This window comes from Lycium ferocissimum, chromosome 9, assembly GCF_029784015.1.
Source record: "Lycium ferocissimum isolate CSIRO_LF1 chromosome 9, AGI_CSIRO_Lferr_CH_V1, whole genome shotgun sequence".
In the NCBI taxonomy this organism is placed as follows: Eukaryota; Viridiplantae; Streptophyta; class Magnoliopsida; order Solanales; family Solanaceae; genus Lycium; species Lycium ferocissimum.
This window is the reverse complement of record NC_081350.1, coordinates 43,862,206-43,882,375: the sequence shown is the minus strand read 5'-3', so window position 1 is coordinate 43,882,375 and position 20,170 is coordinate 43,862,206. Positions and strand designations below refer to the sequence as shown.

General features: G+C 31.3%; 2 protein-coding genes across 2 annotated transcripts; one reads left to right on the top strand and one right to left on the bottom strand.

The window, feature by feature from the left end:
- Positions 1 to 4,589: 4,589 nt before the first annotated feature.
- On the bottom strand, positions 4,590 to 6,297 carry LOC132029256 (E3 ubiquitin-protein ligase ATL42-like). The gene has a single exon (XM_059418570.1). The coding sequence runs from the start codon at positions 6,005 to 6,007 to the stop codon at positions 4,811 to 4,813; it is 1,197 nt and encodes a 398-aa protein (XP_059274553.1). The 5' UTR covers positions 6,008 to 6,297; the 3' UTR covers positions 4,590 to 4,810.
- Positions 6,298 to 13,417: 7,120 nt separating this feature from the next.
- Positions 13,418 to 19,465, top strand: LOC132029255 (sugar transport protein 14-like). The gene is made up of 5 exons (XM_059418569.1): positions 13,418 to 13,746; positions 14,992 to 15,314; positions 16,223 to 16,460; positions 17,496 to 17,887; positions 18,685 to 19,465. Exons 1-5 carry the CDS (start codon positions 13,608 to 13,610, stop codon positions 19,132 to 19,134), a joined length of 1,542 nt encoding a protein of 513 aa, XP_059274552.1. The 5' UTR covers positions 13,418 to 13,607; the 3' UTR covers positions 19,135 to 19,465.
- Positions 19,466 to 20,170: the final 705 nt, after the last annotated feature.

The window sequence follows — 20,170 nt, the reverse complement described above, 5'->3', positions numbered from 1 at the left end:
CACACCAAAATTATATACATAGATCCATATCGAGAAATGATACTCTTATAAATTATATAGACTGACAAATTGTAAATATTACATTATGTACAGAAACATGAATGGTGTGTTTACAACAAATGATAAGCGTGAACTAATATGACATCATTGTAAAATCTCTATATAGTATCAAATATAATTGTCTTTTCTTGTAGTTACGTGAATCGAAGTTCTATCCATTCATCAGTTGCAACTTTTAACTAAATACGTTATGTAAAATAATAAAAAAAATCATTCTTTTAACTAAATGTTTTAGGTGTTGAGTGAGTCAGTGAATCTGTTAAGGAGGACATTAAAAATGAAAAGGGTCTTTGGTAAACTTGAATGCAGTGATTACAGTCACTAGATTATAATCCCTATAAATATTCTCCGTAATTAAACTATTTTTTTTGTTTGTTTAGTTTACTTGAGGATAAATATTAATGGAGATAAATCATACTACTGAAGTCAGCAAGATCAAAGTTTTTTTCCCACTCCTTATTTGGTACACGTATTGAGGTCCTGCATGCGTAAGACGTATTAAAAAGAAAAATACTTCCCATCAAAAAAAATTATATCCATAATTCAACAGGAGACTTCTAATTAAGCATGAAAAAATATCCATCCCATTACTATACCTCTGGTTACATATTGCAAAGTTGGCGGCTTACTCCAGTACAGTTGACTCTATAATGTCTAAATCAGCTTTGGGATGATTCTAATATAATATTGCAATGATCAACGTTAAGATACTAATTTCCATAAAAAAAATTGTTCAAACGTAATGGCATAATATAAAATTAGGGAAATTGCAGTATGAGGGCTTAATCTTTTATCCAAGTCTTAATTACTAATATTGTTTTTAGCCTCATCCAACCTTCAAAAATACTATTTATGTTTCACATGCACCTCTTGCTGAAACTCTTTTTTTTTTTTTTTTCATCTACAAGGTGCTACTTTTAGTCTACGACAAGGGCATGTTGTTATGGAGGAAAATATTTTTTTCTAAGAAAATAAGTTTTTATTCAAATAAAAAAAATAACTTTTGTGGTGGTAATCCATAAGCGACATTCCATATTGGTTGTCTCAGCTTCCTCACCCACATTTCCACCATCCAACCGCTATAGACCTATAGTGTTTGCTTAAATTGTACGGTATATAAATACTCTTACATAATATTTTCTGCTTACTTATCGAACATCAGAAGATAGTATTTATTTTTTCAAACAATAATTTTCGTCCCTTTATACCAAACTACTTATCTTTAATTTTGCTTTCGCTAACTAAATTCGTATAGATCTAAATCCTATGTTTTCTAGACAATTTCTTTTTATGGGATTTTTAAATTTATATCGTGTTATGTACGCACAACATTGTACCTACGAGCTAGCCTATATAAAAATAGCTACTAGGAACACACAAAACAAAAAAAGGTAGTACTACTTAGTACAATGTAGTGGCATTTTCTAAACCTATTGGAAATATAAAATAAGAATAAGGCGGCTTAAATTAAAATATGAGTACTAACAAAAACAATATTGTGGCAAAAGTCATAGATAGCCCCCTAAATTTTGCTACATTTTTCTCTGGGGTACCTAAACCGAGGATTGTACCTATTGGGTACCAAAACCAGTCCGAATTTGTACCACTTAGATACTTTTTGCTGAGGTGGCAAAATGTGTGTAATGCACTTACCATAGGCGCGTGAAAGGTTATACTTTTAGCTGATTTTAAAAAAAACCTCTTCTTCTTCGTTAGTTTTTGTCATTATTTCCTCCACCCCCGCGCGTGCCACCATCATTGTTGATGCCACCACCAATAATAACCGATTTTTCATCTTTTTTTTAGATCGAAATCACCATCACCACACCACCATCTCCTCCTCCTTTTTCTTTGAATCCAATAATTATCCACTGTTATTATCTTGTTCGACGGAAAATATGGAGACCGCCACCACTTTCTTTTCTCTCTCTCGTCTGCTCGAAAATAGTGAATGATAACCACAAAACAATCTGATTTAAAAATCAAACAAAGAAAAACAGAGACGGAAAATGATGGGTTTAAAGGGACGACGCGGCGGAGGAACGGCAATGATGGGCGGCTGGTGGAGGGTGAATTTATTGGGAAAGAAGAGCTATACTAAAAATTATAAAAATAATTTTACACCAAAGAAAAGAAAAGAAATAATCAAATCTAATAGAAACCAAAAAGAAAAAAAGAAGAGAGAACAAGAAATTTGATTTTTTAAGCACATATTCCATAGTGGTAAATTGGTAGTCAACTGATCAGATTTGGCAAATACACAATTTCACAAAAGATTACTTACCATACCAAAGAGAAAAGATCGGTCTTTTTCCCCCTCTGTCTACGTTTCCTATCTTTGAAGTCAGTTCAATAATTCTTGTCTCAAATCCTAAATTCTGTACACACTTGTTCATTGCAATTCAACTCTGTTTGGTCGGTCGTGATCCTTCAAATAGGTAAAAATCTTGGCATTCCTTGCTGTAATCCAGGTGGGTTAATTGTAGATTGATGATTTTTCTATCTGTGATTGGTTTTTTTTTTTTTTAAATTAGTTTTTCTTTTCTCATAATTCATCCTTTAATTATTATTGTGGGCCAAAATGCCACATGTCATCTTCTAATTAACATTCTGCCACGTCATCGCGAGTGCACTGCACACACTCTATAATTGTAGCTGATAATCAAAAAAGTATCTAAGTGGTACAAATTCGGACTGGTTTAGGTACCCAATAGATACAATCCTCGATTTAGGCACCCCAGAGAAAAATGTGGCAAAGTTTAGGGGGCTATCTATGACTTTTGCCTTCACAATTTAAAGCAACTCCCCTTACTTGCATGGGGCCTGAGGAATCATAAAATCCCCTAATGAAGACACAGAAAATATTGCCAAATCCAAAAATTGGTTTTTTTTATTTAAAAAAATTGATATTTTTAAGATCACAATATTCCTTGTGACAGCCAGAAAACTACAGAAATATAAAAAAAGATATGTGCCATTGAAATGGACAAGGTATGACACTTCAAAAATTGCGTATTTTAATGAGTTGTTGGACTGAAAGCTCACACAATTAATTAAAAAAAGCAGCATAACTTTATTAAAATAATTAAAAATATAACAGAAATTAATGAATTTGTTCTTTTATTTTAATTTAGAAACTTGAAAAATTAAAAAAGGGGGGCGTCTTCTGGAAAACTCATTAAAAAACTTTTGCTTTTTGCCCGGCTATTACTGAATTCGAACTTATATTTAGAAACATTTTTAAAAAGAATCTAAAAGAAGCATAGTTGAAAGAAATGTTTTATGAAGGAGCTGAAGATTTAATGAAAGAAATGTCTTAATGCTAAACTTTTCTTTATCAAAGTTTGATCTAGTTCAAGAGATCCTTTGTATTATCTCGCTTTGTTAGCACTTAGCATTTACAGGATTTTACCAATATGCACTAACAATGTAAAGAAATTTTACATATAATGTAATTTAATGAGTTTTAGTAATTTATTTACCTATTTCATATTACTTCATCAGGGTTGTTAAGAATAATTATACATTGTTGTACGGCAACTTCACGTGATCGTAAACAGAAATTTCGCTAAGAAATAAGCCTACGAAACAAAATGTCAGTGGAAAAAAAAAAAAAAAAGGAATTTTACACTACACACTATTTTAAACAAAGCTTACGGTAATCTAAAAAATTGATTGAATCCCCGTTGTAATCCCCTCCCCCATTTCCCTTTCCCTACCCACTATGTAATAAAAACAATTTAAAAAAAAAAAAAAAAACTTACGACAAAAATAACTGTAAACAATATGTCCACTAAATATACACTTACTATACACTTGTTATATATTGAATACTAGTTATGTGAGGCAAAATCTTAGCCTAAACTCAGATATAAAAAGATATTTTAACTAAAGAAATATAATTTGTGTTAAGTGCGTACAACAACAACAACAACAACCATATACCCATTGTAGTCCCACAAGTGGGTAGTTATATAAAAGCAAAATTTTCATTCCACTCCTTTAATATTTTAACTTCCATTTTGATGAAATTATAACTTATGTATCATAATTTTCTGAAGTTATTTAGTTCTAAATAAATAATCTATACATAGTTAATGAACTTTTAAGATAAATACATAATTTAACTTGTGCAAGCGTGGTATTTCGAGTGCTCTCTTAATTAGGATTAGCGATTCGAACATGGATATGGAAAAAAATCTTTGGAGGAAGCGCTCCCCGAATAGGCGCGATGCGGTCTAATTATCACGGATTAATTGAAAATGCGGATATCGAGCACGATAAAAAAAAAAAAAAATGAGGTAAATAAAAAGTAGACTTTAAAAACAAAAACAAAAAAAATTGACATAAATAAATAAGATTAGGACCTGTAATTAATTAAAAAGTTTTAAAAAAATTTGAAAATTATTGTAAGGACACTAAATATACAAAAGTGAGCTTACTTAAATAAATAAAATTAAGACATAAAAGTAATTAATGAAAAAGTTTTTAAAAATTTGGGATATTGTGAATATATGTAATATGTCAGTGACTGCTACAAGATACTACAGTTAGGCGGCTAAAAAAAAAAAAAAACTTAGTTGGCTGGCTAAAGATGTTAAGATCCATAAAAAGAAAAATAAAAATCTCAACGCGTTTACATATTTTGAACACAACAATCATACATAGCTGGATGATTTTTTTCTCATCTATCTTAATGTAACTCAAATTCTTTGACTTACCAATTATGCAAATATAGCTATGATAATGACTATACATTGAATGATTGTCTTGTATATTCTGGCTGTGCTGCATACCTTTTTTCTCTATTTGCAAACCATTGAACTGTTCTTCTTGCAATTGGTAGCCAAAGATTCCTCCTTTTTTCATCCTTCACATTATTTGGTACAACACAAGAACTCTCTCTATTACAACTCCTAGTACTAAAATCATCAAATCTTGGACAAATCAAAATCTCAGACATGGATCTCTTCTCATTTTGCCTCAACACTTTTGATGTACTTTCTAAATTGGTTCTTGATTCCAAGTATGAGAATCTGTTGCTCGTCGTGTCATTAATCATTTCACTATTCAAGAGCATAAAATCAGATGAACTAACGTTGCTCCATCGATGTTTTAAAACAACATCAGACACAATAATCTTATGATTGAACTTGTGTAGAATTCTGTTTTGTTGTTCCTCTGTTTGATCAAAAACGTCGTTTTCTTGAATTAGTATTTCGTCTTCTCTAACACCCTTTTCAGATTTCTTGAAACTTATGCTGCCAATACTGAATCTTGATGATCTGTTACAACCATTTGCTTCTCTTTGTACATAAAGTTCCAAATTGGAATCCTCTCTTAGCTCAGATTGATTCCTCAAGAACCGAAAACTATTTGAATATGTCAACAATGAATTGTCCTCAGCACTGATTTTGTGTCTACAAAGAGGACAACTCGAATGTTTTTCGAGCCATTGATCAATACAATTGATGTGAAATGCGTGTTTGCACTTTGGGAGCAATCGAAGGACTTCAACATCTTCGAAGCTTGACAAACAAACAGCACATTCGAGACCTTTTTTCGAGCCTTTAAGCAATGAGAACCTGAAAAAGGGGAGTGATTCGATGACAGTTTTATCGATACCTGAGGAAATTCTTCCAATTGGAAGGGTTGTTAGTCCATTTTGATGAATTTGCATCGCGTTGTGAAGGGGAGGAGGTGATCTACGACAGAATTTAGCGTAAAGGAGTAGAAGAAATGTTAAGGAAAACATGATGGAGAGGACACCAATAACAACAGCAATACTTGGCCTGAAATTGTTGGATTCATCTTGTGAAGATGGCAAATCTTGAAATGGAGAGCCATTGACCTTAACAATATTTAAGAGTAGAAATTGAAGGATTGCTATGACTAGCATACTTGGATGAACCGCAAGATGGTTACTACTTCTATCTGAATTCGACATCACGTATGTAACCAAAATGATTTATGAAAAGAGAGTAAAGTTTTGAAAATTGCAAAGAGTTGAAGACTTATCAAAAGGACATGAATAATTGTCCTTCTTATTTTGTTTGTATAAGGCTCTTTAAGATTGTGGAGGTTAGTTTCATGACATGAGTTTGTTTGGAATCTTTTTTATATGGGGTCCCCTCAAAGAGTATTCTTCTGGTTTGTCTTTTCTTGTATGTCCCAATCTCAAGAAATTATTTTTAAGGGAATGGTGTGAGGTGGAAACAGGCGGATCCAAAATTTTGACTTGATGAGTTTGATCTTTAAAGTTCTTAGCACCGGACTGATTGTACCTTTTGACTTATGGGTTTAGAACTAATATTTATTGAATTATTTCTAGGTTTTCAAAATCTTTACTCCGCATTGAAAATATTGGATTCAAAATCGAAGCACTTGGTCCGCCCCTAGGTGGGGAAGCAAGCTTTTTGTTATGATTAAACATATATGTACCGACAAATAGCCTGCTGCAACACATAACCTGTTCTATTTTTTAGCTTACTAATCTCATTTTTCAAGACTGTTACGCGATAGTTATCTTATAAGTGATATGATATTGTGAAGAAGTCTTCTTACAAGTCTTCTATATTAGTAGTGTATAGAAATTAACCTCAATAATGAAAATATGTACAGGCTTGAATTTGAACACATATTTTTCTGACTTGGGCTGGAATTACAACATCTAGCAAATGGTACGATATGTGACTTCATTTTTCAAGCATACTTAAAAAGAGGGAAGTGAAATTCCATTTGATAAGTATCATATAGTTAAGATACCAAGAGGTGTCAATGTTTTAATGGATGACAATGAAAAGTCAAATCTAGGTGCATGAGACATTACAAAAAAATTGGTAATTTGCGGAGGTTGAAAATTGCAATTCGTGAGGGTTTTAATCTTCGCTATTTGCTAAAGGAAGCTAAAACCTCCGCGAATTGCAACTTTCAACCTCCGCAAATTACCTTTTTTTTTTTTTTTTTTTTTTTTTTTTTTTTGTGAGGGGAGCAACTTAAAACCAAAAAAAAAAAAAAATGAAACTTTCAAAGTCAAGAAGTAGGAAGCATTTCAGCCTCTTCGCATAAACTTGATTTTTTTAACACACTTGCATGAAACTTAGCAAATGTAGCTGTCGTTTTTGTATTATATTAATTCAAGAGTCAGCTGGTATTACTAAAACTTAATTGTTTATATGCCTTTTGTAAACTAACTGTGAATTTTAGAAGAAAATATTCTAGATGAAAATGAAACTATTGAATCAACCCTTATGAACATAGAATTAATACAAAAAGATTTTGAAGTAGACATAGCTATATAAGAAGTAAAAATGCTTCATAGAAAAAATAAAAATATAAATTTTAGATGTAAAGGATGCAAGTTAGGAGATCTAACAATAGAAGAAACTATAAGCCACTTTAAATTATGTGAAGCTAGAACCGATAATTGGGGATATCGAGTAGAACATATACTGGTATACATATACACCAAAAGAAATTAGACGCTTTCGATAAAATATTAGAAGATATACAAGATAGTGATGAAGAAATAGACTCAATAATAAGCCAAAAAGAATTAATGGAATCTAGTGCATCTAGTTCTAGTCCATTTCAAAGAACAACAGGAGAATAATACACGATGAGAGACACGAGCGCGAAATGTACCTAAAAGAAGAGTTTTTAGAACAGCAGGAGAACCTATAGACAATATAAAACCATCAGGGAAAAGAATGCCTATAGAAGAACCTATTATTCTCAGAGAAGGACGTAATAAAGGAAAAAATATTAAACATAGCAGCTTATGATTCACAAAGATGGAATTCGGCAATAGACCTTTGGAAAGGAATAGTAGTAGCAGGTATATAAAAACTTATAATGATACGAATGTCTTTGAAACTATGTATAAATACTTAGAGACATTTTTAGGAGAATCGGCTAAAGTTCTATGGGAGGCATATAGGAAGATTTTCCAATGGAATTCCAATACTTAGTATCCATGGGAGCAAATCCATACAATTTTACCAATAAAATACATACTTTAATTACGGGAGAAGATTCAAATAGTGGATTAGTAATACTACAAAGAAATGCTTTAATTAAATTAGAACGATTAAGTATAAGTAGTTGGTTTCATATTAAAAAAAATTTAAATGATTATTTTTATTATTGTACAATCGGTGGAAACGCTTTTGACCAAGAACTAGGAAGGAAATTATTTAATAAACTACCAGGAGCTCTAGGAAGAGAAATAGAAGACGAGATGGAATAAAAGAGACGGAGTAGTACAAAATCTAACTTTAAAATGGTCAATAGACATAGAATACAACATATAATGGATATACTACAAGAAAAATACACGCATATACGTATACAAAAACAATTAAAACAAAATGAGATGAATTTTTGTAAAAGCGTGGTATACACTACTCGAGTTACGATAAAGACAATTATAAAAAGAAAAAGTATAAGAAATACAGAACTCAATATAATAGAAACTACCCTCAATACAATAAAAAGAAATACTATCTTAGAAAATCATCAGCCAGAAAACCCTATTTAGACAGAAATAGACATTTAAGAAAATATAGAACATATAAAAATTATAAAAATAAACTGGAATGTTTTACTTGTGGAAGTGTAGAACACTTAGCAAATACATGTCCAAAAAGAATAAATAATAAGACACGAAATTCACAGCTAATTGAAGACTTTCAAGAAACCTTAATAAATGTAGATGAATATATGTCAGACACAGAAAGTATATACTCCATAGTAGTGTAGACATCAAGAAAAACATTAAAACAGACTCATCAGACTCAGAAGCAGAGGAATTAATTAATGAGATAGGATCCGAAAAACTAGACCTAGAGCCAATTCAAATGGATAATTTAGCAAATATATCGAAGATCGTAATCACGACTTCAAAGAAATAAAGGTTTAGATAGTAATGCATGTTTCTCTTGTAAATGGTTTCCTAGTAGAGATAAAAGAGTAAAATGTAAAAATTATTTTATAGAAGGATGTATCATGTGTATAGAAAAAGAATTTAAGACAAAAATCCATAAAGAAGAAAGACATAAAAAAATAGAAGACCCTACTATTAGTATAAGAATAATGACATTAGAAACTAGAATAAACGAATTAGAAACCAGGTTATATAAATTAGAAAAAGAAGCAAATAGCGAAGATGAAGAAATACGTTTATCTAATATACAACCGCTAAGACCAATACCAGAAGATTCAACAGCGGAACTAATGAGTATAGAAGACCCGGAGTGTGGTTCAAGAAGACTGTTATTAAGAACAAAGGTTAAGAGAAAGAGATGAACAGTATAACAAAATTCGTGACTGGACAAAGTCTAGATTAAGATAAAAAAAAAAATTACTGTTCATTTTTTTTACTGTTCATAAAAAAAAAAAAATGAAAATTTTGAGAGATAGACAGAAAATTAATTATAACTACATGATATATATATATATATATATATCCAATTATTTAAACAGGTTCATAGCATTTTTGATCCCTTATCGAAATGATTCTGATTTTAGTCCTTGTGATATTTTACTAAGCATATTTAATCTTTAATTTCTTGAAATGTGCACTTTTGATTCCTTTGCTTACGAATATTCACAAGTTCAAAAGTATTAATCGCGCCATTTATTTATCCATGTGTTATATTAAACTTGTCTTCTTGTTACTCTATATTTTGAGTGTAATATACTTTTTAAAATAGTCGAAATATACCATATTTCCTACATAAAGGCTCCAAAAGCACACATTTTAATTAAAGATTAAATTTGTTAGAATCATATATTACAGGAGCCAAATTGAAATCTCCTAAGACACATTTATGTGTAGAGGGAGAAGAGTAGTTTCCTCAAAACTTATTTACACCCCATATTTACATCGATATGGTGTAACACCATCCCTAATTAGTAGATTCTGACAATTTGGGCTTGGGTATGAAGCTAAGGTGATTTGGGCCTATTCACTGCCTGTGAACTTAGACCTTTTTTTTTGCGCGGATTGTCCTTCATTTGGGATGGTCTTTAATTTTTGCACTTCAAATTGATAGTCTTTAAGTTTTGGCCCTCAAATTGTTGGTCTTTAACTTTTGTCTCTGCCTTAAGGCAGAATTTTACAAATCTGTCCATTCAAATTATGTCCTTAAGGCAGAATTTGGGCCTTAAGGCAGAATTTCTATGAACAAAATTTGCAAAACTGTCTTAAGGCAGAATTTGCATGGGCGGTAGACACTGCAGGTAAAGCCTTGCATGAGGGTAAAATTAAAGATCACCAAGGGCCAAAAATTAAAACCACTCCAGCGAAGCACAAACCTGCAAATTGCCCAACTTAGACCACAACCATAAGATATTGGGCTTCTATGAAGGGAGAAATTGGCAAATAATCACTTTCTAGACCGCTAATTAAGTTTTAGCTATGATCTTAAAATTATTCAACGTTTAACTACTCTTTAATGCAAAAATGTCTGGACAAAAGAATCCTTACCTAAAAACACGGAAAAACTCCACTATAATGTGTTAAAGTTGGAGGCTTTTACAAGCTTTTAAAATTGCTATTGATCTCTTTAACTAAAAAGAAAAAAGAAAAAAAAGAAAAAAAGACACTGATTAGAAGTTTAATGAAATGTACATATTCAAATGTACACAATGAAATTTACACTCATTACAAATCACTTACAAGCAACATGTTGGCTATATTTATTGGTCGGCAGAAAATTGCTTGGGATAAAGGGAATTAATGAATTTTTTCTTTCCATAACTATATAAAGGAAAAAACGAGTCTCATTAAAAGATAAATTTTGAAAATGTAGAGAGTCCAGCTGATAAGATTGTAGTATATATTAACCTAATTGATCCAGAGAGATAATATAATCCTTCTTTTAAGCCACTAATCAGTCATTAACTTATCTTTGCTAGTATAGGATAAACATCCAATAAATTTTATGTTGAATTTGTAAGTCTCTAATGAATCAGCATTCTTATCTTTCTTCTAACCAAGATGTTTAGTGGTTTGAAATTAATGTTACTTCTCTAAATCTAACTATACCATAATCTTTAAAACTGTAAAAATTAATTATTTGTCTCCGATATTTATCCCAAATCAATGAATTGGATACACACAAGGCTATGCCTTAATTATGGTTAACTGAGGTGTATTTTTAGTTTATTTCTTAATTGCTAATGTTAAATTATTAGATGTGATATAAACACATGTAACTTTTTACTCTTTCAAACTGTAGTTTTTCATTATCCACTTTATCTTTCACACATGTATATATTCCTCTCCCTATATTTGCTCAGCTACCTTTTTTAGAACTTTATTGGTAGGTTTATCACACATTACATCATGGGCAATTGTAACATTTTTTATCATCTTAACAAAAACAGGAATTAGCTACTATTCATTACTAATTTATTGTTAAATAGCCTGTAGTGTTCATATATATTTTTTTGGATAATTTATTGCTGATCCGTTATTAGAATACGAGTAGCAACAAACTTTTGATATTATAGCGACAAAAATTGTCCGTCGCTAATTCCACGCTCATTAAAAAGAATGTTATTGTAGCATTCCTTTTCCAATCTCGGAGGCTGCTCTTTCTATGTTGAGTAATGCAAGATGAAATCTGAGATCCTTTAAATTACTAATGTAAAAAATATTTGTATAATTAGATCGCTTAAAAGTTTAGAAATTTACACTTTTTTATTTTAAAAAAAAGAGTCTATTACGTACATTGCTATTATGTACATTGAGGGCAAAGGCGAATCTGAATTTAAATTTGATAGGTTCAACCTTAAAATTTCTAGCAACTCATTGTAATTTTAAAATTGTAAGTTCTAAATTAAATAGGACGGAGAGAGTGATATATAATCCATAAATAAAAATAGTGTCGTGACGCCTATACCAAGAATTAAATGTTGTCACCTAATGAGACATATGGAGTAGTAAATACTCCCTTAGCTCCCAAATATTAACAAATAACAAGTTGTTTTGGCTGAATTTGTTTCAAAATTGCACAGTATAGGAAATGAATTACATTTTTCCTTTCAAATTCTTTCATTACTGCTGCAGTTAATGGAGTGTTTAAGTGAAATTTTAAACAGAAATTAGATATAATTTCGACAAATACTTTTATAATCAAAACTATAAAATTCTTTTTATAAAACCTAAATAAACCTTAAAAGAACAAATAATATGAATGGGAGGTACTAACATTTTTTTGCCAAGATCCAAAACATAAAGAAAGAGTGAAACGAAGAAGGCAAATAAAAAAGGAACTTTATTATTTATTAGCAATGGTAAATAAAGAAGAACACAAAAAAAAAAAAAAAGACTGAAAAAGGTGAATTGTCACATACCATATCACGTAAAATCTTTATGATGGGAACTAGATGATACTCAATGAAAATAATAATTGACCTGTTATTAAAGGTAAATTACATTGATATTACAAAAAAAAAAAAAAAAAAAAATTTACACTTATTTAGTTTTACACTATCAGTAAAATTTCACCTAAGCTTGCAATTAACCAATTAATGTTTGCGAAGAAATTTACCTGCAATTTCTTTACAAGGAACTTAATAGTATACATATTTTCTTACACTATTTGTTCAGAGAACTTAAACTCTAACTCAAATCCTTATCATTACTATTGTATCTCTTTTTTCTGATTTTTCTAAATCTACCAGATTCTCATTTAATGATAATTAAGATTCCTAACTTACTTCAAATTGAATAACAACGTTTCTACAATAAAACTTCCAATTGATTCACTAAATATTTTTAAGTTTTGATGCATTATAAATGCTGTCAATGGGACTAACCTGAGTTAATTTAATATAAAGCTACTTTTTATAAGTTTAACTTTGGCACTGATAGTCTGATAGTGTCAAATAATTTTTACCTTATCAAATTATTTAGAAGATAATTATAAACAACTAACCCATCCATATAAAATGGAATTAGTAACATAAAAAATAAGCAGGTGTACATTATCTGCTAAAACATGTTAAACTATATTGATAATAAAAAAGATCAAATTATCAACATATTTTGCTTTAGTTAAATTCATTTCTTTTATTGAAGAATTAACATAAATAACCGCTCATGAACTGCTCATACTAAAAATACCCGGCGAATGTAAAATATATGTATAATTCATGTATAATATGTATATAATCAATATATAATTTACGTTTATAGGCTAGGAAAGATAAAATGTGAATAGCCCAGCCGAAAAAAGAGTGAAACAGAAAACCTTTTTTATCTCCTTTTTCTGTTTTTCAAAATCTGCCAGATTTTCCATTTAATCCAAATAAGACTCCTAACACACTTAAAATTGACTACTGTATAAATTAGGTAACTTTTCCACTTCTGGATGAGTATTATCCTTGGCTGATTTTGTGGGAATAACCTTAAAAGATGTATAAATAACAATTGTGCCTCCTAATCTAATCCTCTTCTACATCCCATTTCTAGCATTTTTACTTTTTCCATTGAGAAAAAAAGAAGTTGTAAATTGTAATTAGGAGAATTAACAACAATGGCTGGTGGTGGATTTGATGATAAAAGAGGAGCAAGAGCTCATCTTTATGAGTATAAAATTACTAGCTATTTTGTTTGTTCTTGTATTGTTGCTGCCATTGGAGGTTCTCTTTTTGGTTATGATCTTGGTGTCTCCGGTAAGTACATTATCTAATTTGTTATTAATACCACTATAATCTTTATCTTTTACACATTAGATGTATTCATTCTTGTACTCGGAGTCCGAATTTTTATTAAGAGTTTCAAAATATAAAAAAATAAACATACAAAAAGGTTAAAAGAGTTTTAAAACATAAACAAACGAAGAAGTTAAAGAGGTTGTGTAATTTTTCGATAAAAAATGTTACTTAATTGACTCCTCTTGAACAAGGGTGACTCTGCCGATCATTAGTGTTGTCAACGTCAGTTTTTCCATTTTCTTTTTTTTTTCTTTGTTTTTTGATTTTTTCTCCCCTCTTCTTTTGGCCCCATTCTTATATTCTTGTGGTTCTCAAATTTAAAGAGAATCACTAGTTTTGCAATAAATCTTACTGCCTCTTTTTTTTTTTTTTTCTTTTGTCTAAATTTTTACTCCCTTGGGTTGAGGCAGAGATTGAACTCTAAAGGCTAAAAAACTAAAACTTTTTTTTAATTCTTTTAATCTTTCGGTAATACATGCACCATTTCATTTTAGTCCATAACCTGACTGAAAATTAGAACCCCTTAAAAGGAAAAATAAATCAATTTCTAGTATGAGTATCAATATCAGGGAAGATTCAGATACTCCAAGTTTGGTATGGAAGATATTTTCCAAAATATAACTCATTTTCTGGCAATCAAACATAAAATCGTTAAAAGGGGAAAAACGACTTTCTTTACTTATATTGTTGTCCTTGTACCCCATCCAAAATAGTTTCTAATTTACACAGTGTTGAATAGTTAGAAAAGTTTTTTTTTTTTTTAGAAAAATATTTTGTCATTCTACTTAAATTCCTAGCTAGGTTGATGCCTTTGCCGCGTCTCAAACTCAAACTCCTAAATTCATAACTAGCCGAAAATGCAATCTTGAGCTCGCTCATGCAGATGTTCTCGCTGATCTTGACTTTACAAATTGTCTTTATGTGGTCACTCTTTCTTTCCCTTTTCTGGTCGAAAGATCTTTTTTGACCCGCTATACCCAGTAGCGGAGCCACATATACGGAAGGATAGTCAGTTGAACACTCTTCGTCAAAAGATTGTGTTGTGTATATAGAAAATTATATAACATATATAGGTCAAGAGATATACTTTTTATACATACATATTATATCTTGAATACGCTTAGCAAATTGCTGATTTCGTCACTGGCTATACCAATCACACCATAAACTTAAAAATCTCTTTTTTTTTTTTTTTTTCTTCAGGTGGGGTAACTTCAATGGATGATTTCTTGAAGATTTTTTTCCCCAATGTGTACAAAAGGAAGCAAGAACATCTCCAAGAAACAGATTATTGCAAATATGACAATCAAATTCTCACATTATTCACATCCTCTTTGTATTTTGCTGCACTAATTTCCACATTTGGTGCATCACATGTTACTAGGAATAAAGGCCGTAAAGCTAGCATTCTATGTGGTGCTGTTAGTTTCTTTCTTGGTGCAGTTCTTAATGCTGCTGCTAAAAACATTGCTATGCTCATTATTGGTCGATGTCTTCTTGGATTTGGCATTGGATTTAGCAACCAGGTAAGTCGGACGTACTGATATTTCGTTAACAGCGTGCAAGATTTAATATATATGTATAAAAGAATATTTGATTTATACATAAAATATATACTTTTCTGACGAAAAGTGTTCCAACTCACTATCCTTCGGCCACTATAGCTCTGCCAATGCAAGTGCACACACCCTGTTGTTATTAGAGGTTGCGAATAGGAGTGTCGTGTGAATTTGAATGGGTCGAAACATGTCAAATTAATAAATTAGTCATGACTCAACCTGTCCAAAGTTATCCAAGTTTCCTATGGAAATCGTGCCCACCAGCTGCTTTTTGGCCTTGTAACTGAAAAATAACCATTGTCATAAAGTTTCAAATTCCACAAATGAAACTCATTATAATATCCTTGAATTTCAGTTTATGAAATTTGAAACTACATGACAGTGGCTATTTTCTCATTTACATGGGCTAAAAAGTGACTATCTATGTATTATATGAGTATTAGATTAAGTTCTTCCAAATTACATACTATTTTCAATCTTCAAATTTGATATTGTATGTCGGGTTTGGGTTGCATTTTTGACCCGTAGGATTACACTATTTGACCTGGATTGACCCAATATGATGAGTCATTTCGAGAAAAATTCATAAATACTCACTTTTCAGCTCCTATAATTAAAAATAGCCATTGTCATGGAGTTTTAAATTTCACAGATGAAACCCTATAACAATGCCCTGGAGTTCTACACGCGGAATTTGAAATTTCACTACAATAACTATTTTTCAATTACTGGGGCAGAAAAGTGGCTAGCCGTGCTATTACTACTTCAAATTGTTGGGTCAATTCAACAAATGGGTCATAACCCAACTTGTTTAAACTTAAGCGAGTTAGCAAAATATGAGTTGATTTTATGTTGTTTGTTTCCCAAAATTACAGGCAGTCCCATTATATCTTTCAGAAATGGCACCTGCAAAAGTAAGAGGAGCAGTGAACCAATTGTTTCAACTCTCAACTTGCCTAGGAGTATTAATAGCCAATTTTGTCAACTATGCAACTGCTAAAATCCATCCATGGGGATGGAGATTATCTCTTGGCATAGCAACAGTTCCTGCAGTATTTATGTTTGTTGGTGGACTTTTTCTTCCTGAGACACCAAACAGTCTCGTAGAACAAGGTATCATTATAATCGTTATTGTTACTCTTTAAGTTATATAAACTGACAATATAAAAAATATTTATGGAGTTTGATCACTTAAAGTGTAATTACTTTTAGTTAATGTGATTAATATGTTACATAAAACGGTAAGTGACCTTTTATAATATGTTAAGTTACACTTGATGGCGATTATACTGTGGTGCATATACCTTAAGAATGTAAAGAGCCGTTTTATTTCACAAGTCCAAATTATTATGAGGAATTTGCAAAGATAGCCTTTTTTAAGGCCACTATTTAAATTTTGTCCTCTATGAGCTTTAGTGAGCTAAATGTGTCCAAAAAGACAAATTGTTTAATTTACTTCTAAAGGAAATTTATCGAAGCAACGGGGATAGAATTTAAAGAGCAACCTTTAAAAGGTCATACTAATCTAGTCATAATGATACTTATGATTAGATATCATTTTATAAATATCATATGAATTTAAGTTTTTAGCACACACTATCAGATTAAGCTCACTTATGACAATATGAAAATCATCAGTGATCCATGATAAGGAAACCTGAACAGTAAAAGAGTAACCACCTGCTACAACCAGCTAAGTCGACTTGATGTTATAAAAAAAGCACTCTTAGTATATATAACTTAATCTATATCATACATAGTGGATGTGTACTTTCTTGGATGGATAACTATTTCCATTTCTAATATGGGACTCTTGAAGGGTAAAAGCTCGTACCTGATATTTACACAAAACAATGAATGCAAGATTATGTGTCTTTCATACACATATTTATCACTTAATCATGGTTAAATTATAAGTACTTTCACTTTAATTTCTAACTACTAAGCAGTAGCGGAGTTACCTTTGTCCAAGGGGAGTCAATTGACACCCTTTTGTCCGAAAATTACACGGTGTAGATAGGTCAATATTTCTGTAAATACTATATGCTGAATCCTCTTGATTTCTTCATGTGTTTACTTTGAAAATTCTGGCTTCGCCGCTAATCGTTAGTTGTTACTATTGAAGTTCCCTTATTATTTTCACAACAGGAAAATTAGAGAAAGCAAGGGAAGTCTTGGAAAAAATTAGAGGCACTAAAAAAGTGGATGCAGAGTTTGCTGATCTTATAGATGCAAGCAAAGCAGCCAGAGCCATAAAAGATCCATTCAGAAACTTACTCGAACGAAAAAATCGCCCGCAGTTGGTGATTGGAGCAATTGCAATTCCAGCATTTCAACAACTTACTGGCATGAACTCTATTCTATTTTATGCACCTGTTATTTTCCAGAGTTTAGGATTTGGTTCTGGTGCAGCTTTGATTTCATCTGCTATCACTGGTGGTGCACTTGTTGTGGCTTCACTTATCTCAATGGCCTTTGTTGATAAGTTTGGTAGAAGAGCTTTTTTCTTGGAAGCTGGTGCTGAGATGATATGTGTCATGGTAATTTCTCGTTTAACTTTTGTGCACTGATGGCTTGATTTCTTATAGTACTATGAGGTCATTTTAACGATAACTGCATATAAACGTTCATAACAAGTGAGATTGGGTAACCTGAAATATTAATGTTGTCAGTATATATAAGTTCAGGATTTGCAAATATTTGTTTGGCTATCAATATTTGTAATATTGATCTTTAGTATTCGAAGTACTAGTGTTTTGTCGAAAAACTTATTCGAAAAGTATTTCAAGTGAAATAACAGTATTGGTTAACAAATCTTTTTCAACTTTAATTCAGTACTCTTTCTCCTCAGCTTTCAACCAAATATTCCATATTTTCAACTTTTTTTTCTTCAAGGTGCTTTCTCGGCGTTCTTTTCTCATCCTGAAGTCAATCTTCCATTTTCTACTGAACTTTAGTAGTTGAAGTACTAGTGTTACGTCAAAAAACTTGTTTAAAAAGTATTTCAAGTGAAATAATGATTTTACCTTACATAATTAAACTTTATTTGCCTCAAGTGAAATTCAAGTCCAAACACAACAAAATCCATATATTCATTTTCAACTTCAATACTCTTTTTCAACTTTCAAACAAATGTTCTCCAAACGTATACAAATCATAATGTCGGCCTCTTTTATCTTAACCAAGGTGCTTTCCTCGACATTCTTTTCTCATCCTTAAGTCGATCTCCCCTTCTCTAAAGTCTCAGCCCAATCAGCATTACTATAAATTTCAACTCTCCCCTTTTATGATTCAAAATTTTCATTATAGTATACTTACTATAAATTTTGTTCCACAGGTAGCACTTGCCATCACTCTAGCATTGAAATTTGGACAAGGTGTAGTGCTCCCAAAAGGAATTGGCATATTCCTTGTAATCATAATATGCATATTTGTTTTAGCATATGGAAGATCATGGGGTCCACTGGGTTGGCTAGTTCCAAGTGAAATTTTCCCACTAGAAACAAGATCAGCAGGACAAAGTATAGTTGTTTGTGTCAACATGATCTTCACAGCCCTCATTGCACAATGCTTCTTGGTTTCATTATGTCACCTCAAATATGGCATATTTTTAGTATTTGGTGGTTTGATTATCATCATGAGTTGCTTCATATTGTTGCTCTTGCCCGAGACAAAGCAAGTTCCAATTGAGGAAATTTATTTGCTATGGGAAAAACATTGGTTTTGGAAAAGGTATTGCTCACCACAAGAGAATGGACTTGAGTTGAAGAAAGGAGAGAAAGTCTAAGAGTTGATTTGATGGATTCTTAGGAATGAAAATAATTAGCATTTTGATTTTATTTGTTGCATCTTTTTTACATGAAAAAAAAAACTTTGGAAGTAGATTACATGTATGCACTTTGGATGCCTTTTTAATCAAGAATTTCTTCTTCTTTTTTTCCCAATATTTATTGAGTGTATACTCTTTATCTTTCTCCTCTGATTCCTATTGAGTTGTCCAAAGGCTTCTCTTCTGACCGTGCTTGTTGAGGCATTAAGCCTAGGGTCAAAGAAGAGAAAGTCTAAGAGTTGATTTCATGGATTCTTAGGAATGAAATAAAATAGCGTTTTGATTTTATTTGTTGCATCTTTTTTACATGTAAAAAAAAAAAAAAAAAAAAAATAATTTAGAAGCAGAGTACATGTATACACTTTGGATGCCTTTTTTAATCACGAATTTCTTCTTCTTTTTTTCCCAATATTCATTGAGTGTATACTCTTTTTTTCTCCTCTGATTCCTATAGAGTTGTCAAAAGGCTTCTCTTCTGGCCTTGCTCGTTGAGGCATTAATCCTAGGGTCAATATCACCCTTAAGCTCCTCTTTTGTCGTTCTTTTGGTGTGACTCTTTTTCTATTAATATCCGGTGATCAAGAAGAGAATAACGTAATTTAGGTGATAGATACTTAGTGGAATAATTGAGTTGCGCGCAAGGTGATCTCGATGCCACCGTTATAAAAAAAAATTAATCCACATAATATATACGCACACTGAAGGTGATGAGCGAAGCATTAGTCATCACTAATTGTGTGTTCACTCTTAGATTAGGCTTACTGTAGTTTATTTTCTGAAATAATCTGTGGTTTCAGTGGAAGTTCTTTAATCATCATTCTGTCACCTCTTGAAGATATATATGATTTTGATGTGGTTAGTGAATATTGCAAATCTTCCTAGTTCATTATTAATTAAAAAAAGTGTTAAGCAGACTCGTGCGTAAAGAATTAAACAATTCATTTTTTAACCACATAAGTTTTAGGAAATATTGGAGCAGTTTGTTTCTTATAAA

Bases quoted from the DNA above. Each gene is read 5' to 3' on its own strand.
- LOC132029256 (XM_059418570.1), bottom strand. From the start codon at position 6,007: ATGTCGAATTCAGATAGAAGTAGTAACCATCTTGCGGTTCATCCAAGT.
- LOC132029255 (XM_059418569.1), top strand. From the start codon at position 13,608: ATGGCTGGTGGTGGATTTGATGATAAAAGAGGAGCAAGAGCTCATCTT. The intron at 13,747-14,991 runs GTAAGTACATTA...TTTTTTCTTCAG, and splicing joins TTATGATCTTGGTGTCTCCG to GTGGGGTAACTTCAATGGAT. The intron at 16,461-17,495 runs GTATCATTATAA...TTTTCACAACAG, and splicing joins AAACAGTCTCGTAGAACAAG to GAAAATTAGAGAAAGCAAGG.